This window comes from Saccostrea cucullata, unplaced genomic scaffold (assembly GCF_032062105.1).
Source record: "Saccostrea cucullata isolate Sc308-1 unplaced genomic scaffold, CSIRO_AGI_Scuc_v1 ctg320, whole genome shotgun sequence".
Classification (NCBI taxonomy): domain Eukaryota; kingdom Metazoa; phylum Mollusca; class Bivalvia; order Ostreida; family Ostreidae; genus Saccostrea; species Saccostrea cuccullata.
This window is the reverse complement of record NW_026930920.1, coordinates 125,001-140,598: the sequence shown is the minus strand read 5'-3', so window position 1 is coordinate 140,598 and position 15,598 is coordinate 125,001. Positions and strand designations below refer to the sequence as shown.

Sequence of the window (15,598 nt, the reverse complement as noted above, 5' to 3'; positions counted from 1 at the left end):
TGTAATGGTTTATGATTTGATCTATCCATCATGTTGTGTTCCTTACATGTAATAAATGCCAATGTAAGAAAAGTTAAATTCTTGTAATCGTTTTCTTATTTGTAACATAATGCTGTACACAATAAATAATAAAACATAGAGTAAATTTTAGCTAGTCTGCATCGTGATCATTGCAATTGTTACATTAAAAGTTTAAATCTAAAGTTTAAACTTATCTATATCTATCTAGATAGTTATAGATAAGTTTAAACTTTAGATTTAAACTTTTAATGTAACTCACCCAGATAGCAGGATGTTATTGGACCTTTGTTGGGCCAACAATGCTCCTTATGTTGGGCCACCGTTTGTATTCAACATTGGGCCATCGGTAATTTGCTCATCGGCCCTTAATCAAACCAACTTGTTGGCTTATTGTTGGGCCAATGTAACAGTTAATATTGGGCCATTGTTGGGCTAATGTATTATTTCAATATTGGGCAAACGTCATTTTTGTACAATTGGGCCATTGTAAGCAGTATATGTTGGGCCAACGGTAATTTGCTCATCGGTCCTTAATCAAACCAACTTAATGGCTTATTGTTGGGCCAATGTAACAGTTAATATTAGGCCACTGTCGGGCCAATGTATTTTTTCAATGTTGGGCAAACGTCATTTTTGTACATTTGGGCCATTGTAAGCACTTAATGTTGGGCCAACGATAATTTGCTCATCTGCCCTTAATCAGACCAACTTGTTGGCTTATTGCTGGACCAACGAACGGATATTATTGAGCCATTGTTGGGCCACTTATTCTTTCAATATTAGGCAAACATCATTTTTGGGCCAACGTTGGTTTGTATCTTATTGGCTCTCCATCATGACAACTCATTTGCTCTTCACTGGTTGACCATTCGTCCTCAAAATTGACAAACAAATACATATATTAAGGTTATACTAGTTTTGTAGTACAATTTAATGGTAAAAGCCCTTTAATACTAGATATATATGCTAGATTAATAGTTTAATACATATTCTCAATATATATCTCATAGCATTAATTAAAAAACTGAGGAAAAAGAAATCAAAATATAAAATTAAATTATAACATACTAGTATTTTATTGCTCATTGCATGAAGAAAACATTAATAAAGAAATAAAAGTTGATGCTCACTTCAAGCGATACATGTAGGGTTACATGACTGTATACTCCCTCTCTGATGTAAATTTATGCACAAGTTAAGTAAATTGCTGGTATGAATAAGCAGGTCCAACAAATAAACAAAGCCCCCCTGTTCTTAAAATAATACTACAATGAATCCCGTCATTTTGTTTACTTACACAAAAAAATGTTTCTGGCATCTGCATCGTGTTTGTAACCGACAAACAGACACAAAAAACGATAGAACTACAGGTTTGTCACAGTATATAACAGAAAAATGCTAGACACTGCCACTTTCCATCTGATCCCTCTCCTAAGTCTTCTCTTCTCTCTCCGAGTCTCCTCCTCCCTCTTGTTTTCTTCTCTGTCCGTTTCTTCTTCCCCCATCCCTGTCCTTGGCATACCTTAGCCATTCTTTGATTGTGTTCTGAATGTCTTTTTAGAATCTCCAGTAGCACTAAAATTGTAGTATTTGGTACTTAATACATTTGTTACTTTTCTCAGTAAAGAGTAAACATACGATTAAATTTACAAGTATATCACTATATGTTTAAGTTGTCAATTAAGGAATAACCGTCTTTTTTGTTTCATGGTGTGATTAAGTGATTAGCTTGCATGATGAAGGCATTTATGCATAACATTTCTACGCTTGATCATCATCATCATCACAACGATTTTGATTCAATGTTGCCCCATATAAAATACATGTATAGAAAATTCGTTACACTGAACAAATTTTAATTGAAAGAACCCAATTTATGTTTAGTACTGAATAAATTTAGTTTTAACTTCAACAAGTTCAACATTTTCAAAATGTTTGATCATGTGCCCGACGTTAAGTGTATATAAGTAAATTAAGTGGTAGACTTCGGAAATGTATTTTACTAGTCACACATTTCAATCTAAATAAGGGGCAAATTATTTATTGTTTTAACTGTATCAAAACACATTTGTTATTTTATACTTTATTTTTCTTGCATAAAAACAAAACATTTCATCACTGATAATTTATTTTGTTTTGATAAATTATAAGAATTTTAACAAGCCTTGTAAATTCATTTTAGCAATCTTGTACTTTCAAGTAGGATTGGTTGTAGATTTATTTTTGATTGTAGAGACTATCAGATTTGTTAATACTGTAAAATCACATATTTTCGTGGGGTCAAATTTTCGTGGTTTGAGGAAAAAATGCTGGTTCATGGGGATTTGATTTCTTGGGTGAAGAACTTATAAGTAGTTGTGCATATGGAAATTTACATTTCGTGGTGGACATAAATTCGTGGGTCTCTTCATACAACGAAAACAACGAAAATTAAACCCCCACGAAAATTAGTGATTTCACAGTATACAGATTTGTAACAATTAAATGTTTATACACATTGGCCCAATGTTGGTCCAAATATCGGGCCAACTTTGTGCCTAGAAGCAAAATGACACTGGACCCACGTCATTTGCCAACATCGGCCCAATGTTCCTATTGACGTTGGTCAAACAATGTCGCATTTATCGAGCCAATGTTGGCGCGACGTTGGGCCAATATCTGTAGAAATAACACTCTACACTGGGCCAACGTTGGCCCAACACATCGGGCCAACATTGGGCCGATGAGCAAACTTAAATTGGGTCAATGTCATTTGCCAACATTGGCCCGATGTAACCGATTACATTGGCCAAACGTTGGCCCAATGTTATCATGCCATCTGGGGTACAGTGTTGACCCAACAGCACCTGGCCTCTGCACTTCCCCGTGTCTGCTTTGCGCAGATTTGTACATGATATTGTTTAAAAACTAAACCTTAATTCAGCTGTGCCGAGGCAAACATATTATAAATACTTACAAAGTGGATGCAGATATGCAAGGTATCAGTCTCATTACGCTCGCTCGTGTCAGATTAAAAATGGCGCGGATATATACAAGTAGCCCGGTTGTTGTCTACCCATGATGCTCAGTCAGCTTCATGGTATATTGGGCCAACGTTGGGCCGATGCCAATCCCCAAACAAATATTTTCTCTCATGATAATAATTTTATGATATAATGCGAACAGTTAGCCTAACATTAGCGCACCATTATACATAACCAGCTATCGATATTCCATGTTGGGCCATTGTTGGCCCAATAAAGGTAACCCAACATAGATAATACAACCATAATGTAAGATTGGGCCAACGATGTTCTGCTATCTGGTTTATTACAAATAAATATAAATATACAATTTTATAATTAGCTGCTGAGCTTTACGTTGGGACAACGTTGGCACATTCTGATCATACTTTCTATGTCCATGCTTATCATTGGATGACTGCTCTTGTTTAGATATGATATTTTCAACATGTTAACTTTGCACTTAGGTGATCACAGCACCAAAGAGTGTTTTTTGAATTGTGTTTATGCTTGACACCATCAATTAATTGGCAGTATAATAAATGGGCCTACGTTGGCCCTATATAAATATCCCATCTTTTAAACACCTAAACAAAATAACACTTGTGTGTATTACAAACATTGTGCCAATGTTGAGCCAACATACTACTACCAACTTGATAGGACACGTTCTTTAAAGGTGTATTAGAAACAATGGGCCAACGTTGGACCAACATAATACTATCAACTTGATAAGACATTTTCTTTAAGGGTGTATTAGAAACATCGGGCCAACGTTGGGCCAACATACTACTTGAACTTGATAAGGCACTTTCTTAAAGGGTGTATTACAAACAATGGGCCAAGGTTGGGCCAACATAATACTACCAACTTGATACGACATTTTCTTTAAGGGTGTATTACTAACAATGGGCCAACGTTGGGCCAACATATTATTACCAACTTGATAAGACACATTCTTTAAGGGTGTATTACAAACTTCGGGCCAACGTTGGGCCAACATACTACTACCAACTTGTAAATACACTTTTCTTTAAGGGTGTATTATAAACATTGGTCCAACGTTGGACCAACACCAGGATCCTTCCTTCCTTGGGAACTAAACTGAATGGAAGTTGCCTACGTTGGACTAACGTTGGGCCAACATAGGAATTTTGTCATGGTCAAGAAGGTTGGCTTGGTAACATTGGTCCAATGTTGGCCCAACGTTGTTCCCCCAACGCCAACCATACAACCTTTTACATATGTTGGCCCAACATAGTCATGCTATCTGGGCAATGATCTCCAATAAATTCTCTTCAAGGCAGACGTCAGAGAAAGTTCATCTCATACCGGTAAATGAACAAAAGCCAACATGGCAACTAAGATCAGGTTGAATTCTATAAAAATGATATAGATTATGATGAATAAAAGGAAGGTAGACTTTGTGTTAGATTGTTTTAAATATTATTAAATAACAGTTTTCAGTTGTGAATTTCGAGGCAATGCATGATGTGGAGGGGGGGGGGGCATACTGCATGTATATTTAATTCAATTTCTATCTTTGAGCATCCATTTTATTAGTGTTATTAAGAAAGAAAAGAATTGCTTCCAAAAAAAAAAATAATGAACGCCACGGAAAACAATTTAAAATGGAAATTCAAAATATGTTTATACCTGCAGTTCGTATACTTAAAATGTCTTTGATGATGTCTACCATCATAGCAAAACTATAGATTAAAATACAGGAATCCATCCCCCCTCTCTCTCTCCTTTCATTGGGGGGGGGGGGTTGTTGACCCTGTCTATAAATCAGCACAGTTCTCTCATCTATTGCATTTCCACTGTGGTCAATTTCTCAAATGTGGGCGCGGTTCACGTGCACAACAAGCGGACTTACACGTCCATCATCATGTAAATTCTAAGAATTTACTGTTTTACAGTGGTCTTCTGATGTTTTCATAACTTCTATCATTAGAGTGAAAAGAAATTGATCATTCTTTTTTCACTATTTTGGGACCTTTGTGGCAAGTGGATTTGTGTGAATTCCAACCCGTACATGTCTTATGCAAGGTATTGGAGTCTTGCATCACGCATCCAGAAGAATACACAATTCAAATCCCCGGCTTGCAATGGCGATTGAGGGAATAAATGTACTTATCTTCTATTAGAGGCATTGAAATATTTTCATAGAATCATTTAAAACTGACAATTATCCCATCTAGACTTTTGCTGAACAGTCTATGTCATTCACTTTCACCGAGAACGATGAAGAACAATGCAGTCTATAAATAGATCGAAGTCGTGATTATGCGTGAAGAAGCACGCCCTCTGGTCGGAGAAAATTGTGCAAATCTTTTTCCCACAATTCCAATTAACGCAAGCGCACTTGCAGTTTCATCCTAACGTAACTAGTCAGCCCGGGGGCTGACTAATCACAAATCCTTACGCTAATGAACTATCATGTTCTTTGACTTAAGACTGAAGTTTTCAAAGTCATTACTTCTAATGTTTATTTATTTAGATAAAACTTCGTTTTATTTTGTTGCTTTATTTAGCGTTTGTTTTATCTCAAAAGCGATTGAGAGTAAGAACTATATTTTTGAACGTAACTTTAAAATGGCGACTATGGGGTTGACTTCCTGTTTTGAACAGGATGACATAAGCCGGCAATTGCTCTTTGAGCAATAAGCCCGGCTAATAATGATTGGTTGGATTTTTATATGCTCGTGGGTGAAAGATTATGACCATTCCCAAATGGTTTTTTTTCAAGGTTTCTCCTCAAATGAAGGCGTCTTTGTGTCCGTTCATTTTCAAGCATACCATTGCCTTGCCTAAATACAGAAACAGTGCAGTTCATGTAACTTCTGTATCTTCTGTGCATTAATATGGCACTGAGGCGCAAGATGATAGAAGTACATGTATTTCTCATCTGTTCGACTGCCTCCCATGTTAAAAAGATACTTTTTCAGGCTAACTTTCTGAAATCTAGCATCATGAAAGAGACCTTCCAACGCAAAATTTGAAAATTTCAGATCATAAATGTAAAAGAATTTTATTTTCAATAGTAACAATCCACTATGGTGAAAGATAAACAATACTTTATTATTCTATCCTTTGACATGATTTCTTTATGCAGTTTTGTCATTTTTCGTCGCTGCATTTTGACAAAACCAAGACAAGTACGGAAAATGTGCAAAGTATGTTTTTAGAAAAATACTCATCTGTAAGAAGTTAATTTGAACATTTTTTATTAAATACCGTGTAGCGGGTTTTCTTGGCGGGTGTGAAAATTGGCGTTTTGCCTGCTCAAAGGTATGCCAATAATTTCGGCGCAATTTATTTTAGCGGACACAGGGTTTCAGTTGTATGCAAATTAACATTATATGAAGAGTACTGACTATTTAAGCGATAAAAATTTTAGTGGGCTTCCATCAAAACGTCAAAATAAGCCAAAATTAGCACCCCGCTAAAATAAACCGCTATAAGGTAGTATCAAAGAGAGCTCGATTAATTAATTTGTGAATACCTATGGAAGAATCATACACGTGTAACATCATGCAGTTTATAAACTCATTCCCTTTTAAAACATCGATTTTAAAAACTTAAGATAATGATTTTAGAGAATGTGCACTTTTAACAAAAAATTTAATAATATACGGGTAATGTCTCGCACGGAAGCTCGATAATTTTAGGTTGTGACCTTAATTTGTGCGAAAAACCATGTGAGTTTAAAAAGCGCGTTGAGCCGTATACGTGTATGCCAGAATTTTTGACCATGTTTGTTTGTTTAACTTCCTTTTCGAGAATTTTTCAAGCAAATCGAGACGCTACCACTTGCTGGTAGAGGGCTCCAAATATACATTAATACCCGGTAAAAAGGGCATTAAACAGAGATCTTTTTCGTGCGAGCACCTACTGCAAGAACTCAGTTTAACCGTCACATCTGAAGAACGGTCTCCACGTCCCACAATCGGATTCGAGCCAGCGACCCAAGGATCAACTCCTTAGTCCGCGTCTCTAGAGCAAATGCTCTGGCCATTCCGTAACATGGGCAACTTTTTGATATTAAGTTAGTATTTGCAAAAAATAGAACAATAAACCGTTTTTGAATATAACGAGGTAATTTATTTACAAACAAGTTGAAATAAGAATATGAAATGAAATGTATGGAGATATGAACAGTGTATTCAAGCTCAAAAGTCCTTCTCATTAATATAAATCAGGTGCAAAGCAAACACTAGTGTCTAAAAGATAAACTAGTGTCTAACAGATCAGAGGTGACATCAGGTGCATGGGAGGAAAGAGCATCCCCTGCCTACCGGTCACACCCGCTTGTCTTGATCGGGAAATAACAAATCTGTCGACAAATCAGTGTGCAAATTCTAGCCTAACAATTAGTAGTTAGTATGTTGGTATAAAAAATGTCAGCCTTTGACAGTCAGTAGTCTCGTTTAAAATCAGCATTTCGTAAGTTCTATGGTTTATACAATGTCAGCAAACACGTACAATCTATTATTGAGTCAAATGCTGACTGACATTTTTCATAATAATCGTTAGACCATTATTTTCACATCGAATCATCGTCGGATTTTCCCGTCATTTCCCGAACAAGACAGGGAGCACATGGCGGGTATAACCGGTCAGGAGGGGATGCTCACTCTGATCCCGACTCTGATGTTTTAGAGGTTCGTATTTGCCCTGCTTCTGATTTGTTTTGTTTGAATTGACTTTTGAGTTTAAATCATGTTCGTTGTCTCCATATATTTTATCGAAAAACTACGACAGAAGAGAAATGACAGCATTATGTTATCAGTGACTAAAAGTGACCTTAATTAAGAATTAGAAAAAATGCCGTCCAAGGGCATTGTACTCTTTGACTTTAATTTAGGCATGCATATATAAAATTTGCATGTTTACATGTTTTTCTTGAGCAGTTTATCAGCTTTCAACAATGCCGATTATACCCGGACTTCCTGTAGAACGTCAGGGTATATTGTTATAGACCTGGCCCTGGGTTCATGAAACATCTTAAGCTTAAGTCAAAGTCTTCATGTTGTACATAAATGTTATGGCAGGAAAACAGGTCAAAATTCACATATGTTTCAATATTGATTCATAAAAATGTGGTTGTTTGCAAATTTTGATATTAATTCAACAATTAATAAACATTTTACAGGCGATTGAAAAGTTGACTTAAGTCTGAGTCTGTTTCATGATCCTGGGGCCTGGTTCGCCCGTCCTACTATTACACTATCTTCCTCCTCTATCAAACTACTAGATTACGTTATCTGCAGTAGGTAATTGCAACTAATCTGTGGGAATATGATTATTGTTATTAGAACATGTGGAAAAACATTTTTGAAATTTTCATTTTTTTTAGGGGTTCGTAACACTTTTTTTTTTTTTTTTTTTTTACAAAACCTGATTTCCTGAACTGCTCTGATATTTTTCGCAGTTGCAAAGTGATAAATTAGAATATGTTTTGGATTGTCCTAAAGATGTTCCAAAGAGTTCGGAATTTCACTGTTCATCACGGACAATTTGGGCAAAAAAGGATTTTTTATCTGGCGGAAAAAACTCGTACCATGTATTTCTCTTAAATTTTTGCAGTAACATATTCATCATGTTGAATTTGATTGGTGGTGTCCTGTACATGTGCAATAAGGTTTCAGAATTTCGCTTTTCACCCTTGTGGCGATTCGCAGAAATTTTCTTTTACCTACATGGTTATCTGATCTATTCTTCCTTTTAACAGCTTTGGAATATGATTTGTTCAAAGTGTCTTGTAGATGTGCAATAATGTTTGCGAGTTACTATTTTCACCCTGGTGCAATGTGATATATGCTCTTCATGTAAAATTCAGATGAAAGTTATTTCAAAATAATTTAATTCTGTTTGTATTCTTGTCTCTCATTGGTTGATTTCCAAAAAGGAACGCATAACATTTTGTATAATCTGGTTTGGTATGGGGACACACCCCCTTGACAACCAGCTGAATCATCTGTATCCATCAATCCCCTCATTTCCAGTCCTTCGGCTTCATGAAAAATTCCAGATTTAATGAATGTACCTTTTACTTCAAACAGCTGCTCGATCTTACCTCATGTAAACAAGCATCATGGCTGCTAGATCTATGTATCAGTTTTTACCTCCCCTTGCTTCCCATCACTTCCGTTACTACGGTTGTATTATTGCGCGGTAAATTTGAACTAATAAAAACAACACAATTTTACATCCCCAGTTGTTTAATTATTTTAAAATTAAATTATAAGGAATGACTCTAATTCTTGGCCAGATTATCGAGTATAATATGGTTTGGGTCAGTTTACGCTTTTTTATAATCCGCGATTATAAAGCGTAAACTGACCCAAACCATATTATACTCGATAATCTGACCAAGAATTAGAGTCATTCCTTAAATAAATATGTTTTCACATAAATTTCACGTCTTGTTTTCATGTCTTTCCCATGCAAAAATTTCACATATCATTTATGTGAATTTCGTGCCCGCGTGGAGCAGTGGTTAGAGCGTCCGCTATACAGGAGCGAAATAGGAGTTGAAATTTACGTCGCAGGTTCGAATCCAACTGTGGGAAGTGGAAACCGGTCTTTAGGATGAGACCGTATAAACCGAGGTCAGCTGTGTCGTAGTAGGTGCTGGCACGAAAAAGATCCCTCACTGCTCAATGGCCCTGAGTTTCAAGCATAGGACAAAATTTGCAGCTCTCCACCGGCAAGTGGTGGCGTCTCCGTATGAGTGAAAAAATCTCGAGAGGGACGTTAAACAACATACAATCAATCTTCATATAAAATTTAAGTGAGCCACTTTTGCCTGTATATCGTATCGACGTGGCAATGATGTATCCATTTTGTCCAAAATCTTTAACGTGAAAAGGAAACACTTACTGTGGCCTTCAACTCTACATTTACATATATTGACGACGAATTGTAAATTATTTAACGATGGTTATTTCCATTCTTATGTCGATATCCCGGTGTCTGACACATCAATTTCATATTTGTAAAAGACGTTAATGGTAATCTTACAACCAAGCTTCATCATAGACGTGATGAATTTTTTTCAATCGTCAACTTCCCTTACTTATATGCAGCAATTTTCCTTCATCATCTGCATGCATATGGGGTTTATATCTCTCAGTTTATTCGCGTGAATGTACGTATGAACAATTTCTAAAGCGAGGTGAATTATTGACAAGCAAGTTGCTGAAACAAAAATATCACCAGTCTCGTTTGAACAGTTGGCAGGGAATACGCACTCCTCCATGGCATCTGATTCCACCTCTGTTGTTTTGGAGATCCTTGTTTGCTTTGCTCTAATTTTGACTTGTTTAATAGGCTTTTGAGCTTGAATACTGTTTGTTTTCTGCATTTATTTTATTTATCCATGGACTTTTCTTATAAATTGGGTGTTTTACGTGCCATGTATTTTCAACTTTTGTGACTCTTTATATAAAAGGACAGAAAATGCAAATCACACCTCATCCAGAACAATGATTTCAGTAAGAGTACTTGTACAATGTGCACCAGCGAAGGATTTAGGTTTTACTTAGGAGTAACGAGTGAGCCCAGTCTCTTTGTTGTGTTAGAATAATTCTGGTCCAGCTGTTGACATTGAAGAGAATCAAATTATCATGAAATGTCTATAGCGAATATTTAATGTAAAATAATTTTTGAATGGCATGATATTTACAAGGCAAAGTCTATTCTCCTCTGGCCGGAAGCCACGGAAAGATCTATTAATCAATTTTACACCTCTTCCTACTCTGAATATTACACTAAAAGCTGCATATCCAGCATTTAATTGCTATGTTACGGTGGAGCTCTGTGAGAGTATACCCAGGAAATCGACCAGTATAACACAATACTATATTGGTAATTTGTCGATAGTCGTCTGCTGGGGATGTTTTGAAATTGCAGTACATAACAATTGAACTTAAAGTTATAAATGATGCATAAAGTTTTAAAATTTGTTTTTGTTAAAAAAAAATGAAGAAGACAGATTGATTCCCCCATAACCTTTAATTTTCTACGCCAATTTTGGCTTTTAAAGTATATGGCTAGGATAATTTAATATTTAACTGAACTGCTAATATTTGTTCAACAAGTGCAGAATATGAAAGACCCCATTTTTCATTTGTATGAGGATGAGATAAAAATTAGTAAATAGGCAAATATGATTCAAAAACTATTACTTCAGAATTTAAATCAATTGAGGCAATAGCAACAAGAAAAGCTATACAACAGCCTGCCATTTCACTGTTAATTTTTAAATGCCCAAATCATTGAAATTGTCAAGAATTGTTTGTTGTAACTCAGGTCGCGTGTCAATATTTACTTCTCGCTCAACTCGTCGACGTCACGCGTGATTTGACCAAAATACGTACATGCGTCTTATTACATAGATAACATGAGAAGATAATTGGAATTCCAAATTACTTAGAGAACATATGTTCGTCGATTTAAATTGTGCCATCGATGCCTTTTAAAACATAACTTCATATAAGTTAACGATTCTTGGAGTGTGTGGTTTACACTTATTATAAATTGATTCTAAGAATAATTCCAGTTGCATGAGCAAAGTTGAATCGGACAGTATATGAATTCGATTCTTATTGCAAATGATATCCTTCTGTTGATTATTTGTGGGAATCAATAGGAAATTTTGCAGGATGACGTACAAATGCTGACAAAGACTATCTACCTGATCCACCGACTGCTCGCCATCAGAATGACTTAATTCAAAAGGAAAACAGTATGAGTCTAAATGCTACAACTAAAGGGGTGACAGAGGCCTCGTAATGAATGAACTCTCACGCAAAATGTCACTTGGGTTTGAGGTCTAGTTTTATCTTAAGGAGAAGAGTTGATACCCTGATATGGCAGATTCAGAAATAACAGAGCAGTCCGAGGAAAAAACATCCAGTGAAGATGAAGAAACTAGAGTCAGCATGGCGGATCTCATGGAGAATATGTGGAAAGTGGTGGAAACAGGCAAAGAAAAGGACCTCCGCAAGTTCTTCTCACAGCATGTGGATCGAGACATCCCTCTTAACAGGGATAATGAACAATTCGATGAGGATGGAGGCCATGCGCTTATATTCTGCGTAAAGGAGGGTTGTAGCAGAGGGAATTCCTTTGGAAGGGATTTTGTGCAATGTGCTAGGATATTGTTAAAGAATGACACATTAGATATTGATGTTCAGGATAAGTCGGAAAGGACAGCACTACACTGGGCAGTTTTAGGTAAAAATATTAATTTCTGCACCCTGCTTATGGATGCAGGGGCAGACCCCACCATTGAGGATCATGATGGATTATCTCCCTTTCACATAGCTGTACAAAAAGGATACAAGGACATACTTAAAGTACTATCCAACGGACAGAACAAAGAGGTAACATTAACTTTAAAAATTAATTTTAATGCTAAAGGGTTCATCAAGTCAACCAACAATTGGCATTCATTGTAGCCTCTACTGGCACTAAAACTATATCGTGTTTCCAAATTTTGCATTAATTAACGGATGAATGGGGATAGAATGAAGATAGACAATACTGCGTGGAGAACCATGTTTTGTGTATTAGCTTACTGTCATCACGATCACAAAGGCTTGACCACCCCCTGTCGGTCTCAGCGGTTTGTTTTACATGGTAATCAAGATCAATCCCCCTAATCTTTTCCACGTTGATAGTGATATCAAATCAATCGACTTTTTATCTGGGTCATATTTTAAATTAATATGAATTGCTTGTAATGTTATCAAAAACTCTAAAAAGTTCTCATAAAAAAGCTTTAAGTTTGCCCTTTCGGCAAGCTTTGTATGAACAGTTCTTGCCTTTTCTGAAGTTCACCACTCAGAATAAACAGAGAGTAAACGTTGTAATATTGAACATGTCCCCGAACTATTTACTTTAAAACTCTCTTGATATCCATAGAATTGATGACATTATTTTCCTTTTTTGAACCACAACAAATTAATTTAAACAGAGTCGGATACTATCGGCAGTGAATTCACACCATCAGGCCAATATATACATTTAAATCCGTCATTTCAGCAGTCTTTATATACACCTTGTTGAAATAGGCGTTTGAATAGTGCTTTAAGAAAGAATTTAATTCGTACAAAGATTGTCAGGTTCTTATCATATCCGAGATGCAAAGATAAAGAGATTTCATCGCAGTATAGTTTATTGAATTATAGAAACGAGAATGTGTACAAAATAAGGCAATCTTACACTGGCCATTCAAGTCAATTTTTGTGATCTTTCAGAACGATTTTTATACACCGCAGATTAATGTATTATGCAGACTCATGCATTATGCCCATTTCAGTCCTTAATTAATATGGCCTTTCCCACAAATATACAGCCTTTGTAAATTCTTTTACAGAGAGTTCTAGAGTCTGAATGCATTGAACCTCATCAAAAGCTGGCACTAATTATGTTATTCGTGTATTGGCGGTTGCTTTTTTGTGATCTTCATACTGCTTTCTCTTTCTGTGAAGAAATCTGGGCCACTGTCTCTGACCATTGAAATCTTTCGGAAGACTTTTTATAAGTCAAGAATTGGTCTAGCTGTCTGGTTGTCTGTAATTGATTCTGCTTGAGATGTGGTAAATAAATCGTAAGAAGTGCATTCTAACACGATACATTATTGTTAGCTATTGATCACTACGACTTGCACATTGTTGATTTTATGCTGTAATAATTACAAGCCCTGATTTAATTATACAGGCCATGTACAAAACACAGCATTATTTGTTTCACAAATTACAGCGTTTACAAACAACAGCGTACCTGAAGACTATTTCCATAAGCAAGGGGAATAACAACATAAACTAGTGCTAATTGTAACGGAGACCGTTACAGATGTTCCCCAAACGCTCCCCAACTCCCTTTTGGTGCCATATTCCCTATAAGTTTCATTAAATAAGACTAACTCGATGCATTTGAGACTTTAACAACGTTTACCCAGAAGTGTACAAAGTTCATTCAAATTTTAGCATTGCACGCGTGCACATGTGAATGCATGTGCGTAATGACCATATCATCTTGTCTACACAATCTATATATTTAAATATATTAAATATAATAAAGTATTTAATCCAAAAGTATTAAAAAAATACGCTCATTCAAGTGTTTTTTTTATTTTTCTCATTTCACATGCACGCACGTGCATACATGAGCATGGTGACCATATCTTCTTGTTGATGTCCGTTACATCTATCTGTGTTCTAAATGTCACCCCGTTTGGTTGAAATCCAAGGGAGTTATAGCTGTTAAAGTTTCAGCCAATCAGATTGCAGCGCACGTACATGCACGTACATGCACGTGTATGCATCTGCATGGTGACCATATTTTCTTGTAGTAGTCCAGTATATCTATCTATGTTCCAAATCCCATCCTGTTTGGTTGAAAATCAAGGGAGTTATAGCTATTTAAAGTTTAAGCCAATCAGATTGCAGCGCACGTGCATGCACGTGTTTTCATGATAATTGCTATATATCATGTTGTAGGATATACTAATGCATGGCTATTTTCAAAATTTCAAAGGATTTCGTCAAAAAACAAGAAAGATATTGAGACTTTAGTTTCAGCCAATCAGAACAAAGCGCACGTGCATGTGCGTGAGATCTTGCTATTTTGACCATGTCATATTGTCTATGCTTCTAATATATCCTCATATTATAAGTTTCAAAGCATTTCATTAAAAATTTTAAAAGTTACGCCTATATCAATTAAATCGGTCATTTCACATGTTGCACGTGCACGCTCTTGCAAGCACGTGCGCGCAAAATGACCTTCGTTCCGCAAATCTACATAACATGTCTACTGACCCTAAAAACATTTCACCTTAGTCAGATGTATAGTTTACGAGATCATTCCCGGACAAAAAAGTACCCAGGAAGAAGAAGAAAAATAATAATAATAATAATAACTAGAAACTCTTGTTGCTAAAGCAACAAAGAAGGTCTTCCGTTCTCCTCTATTTATCTGCATGAATGAGCTTTAATCTATGTTAAAAAGGCATATAATATTTTAAATGATTTCAGGAAAACAAATGACCGGAGGTGCAACTTACCAAGTTCGATTCTCGACGTTAACTTAGACAATTATAGTCTAAATATCATTTACAAAAATCATTTTCAATTTTTTTTATCACTTTCTGTGACGACCGGAAGTGACGGCGAACACATTTTACTCTATATCTGTTGCCCTATCATGGTATATTATTCATAAAAGTTTAGTGTTTTGATCTGTTACAGTTTAAGAGATCTCGTAATGCTATCACAAGAAATCACGTGACCGGAAGAAAATTTTTGAAAAGATATTTGAGGTTACTCTAGACATTTTAGTGTGAATAACATGCCCTAAAATCATTTCAAATGCTCTTTTTATAAAAAAAATATTTATGGGATAGTACGATACTTAATTCATGCAGTTTTTCTCTCATAACCGGTAGTAGTCGTTCTTGTTTCCAGTTTTTCTGACATATTTCAAAACTACAAATAAGATGCTAAAATGTATAACTATGAAAGATTCCATAAAAAATGAAATTTTTGGTTTATTTGTTC

At 35.8% G+C, this 15,598-nt stretch overlaps 1 protein-coding gene across 7 annotated transcripts in view; it reads left to right on the top strand.

Annotated features, from left to right (window-relative positions):
* Positions 1-11,533: 11,533 nt before the first annotated feature.
* Positions 11,534-15,598, top strand: part of LOC134230581 (trichohyalin-like) — a 49,793-nt gene continuing 45,728 nt past the window's right edge. For all 7 annotated transcript variants that reach the window (XM_062712411.1, XM_062712410.1, XM_062712408.1 and 4 more), the window contains exon 1: positions 11,534-12,418. In XM_062712411.1, the coding sequence (XP_062568395.1) occupies positions 11,903-12,418 (516 nt within the window). In that variant the 5' untranslated portion in view covers positions 11,534-11,902. The remainder of the gene's footprint in view (positions 12,419-15,598) is intronic.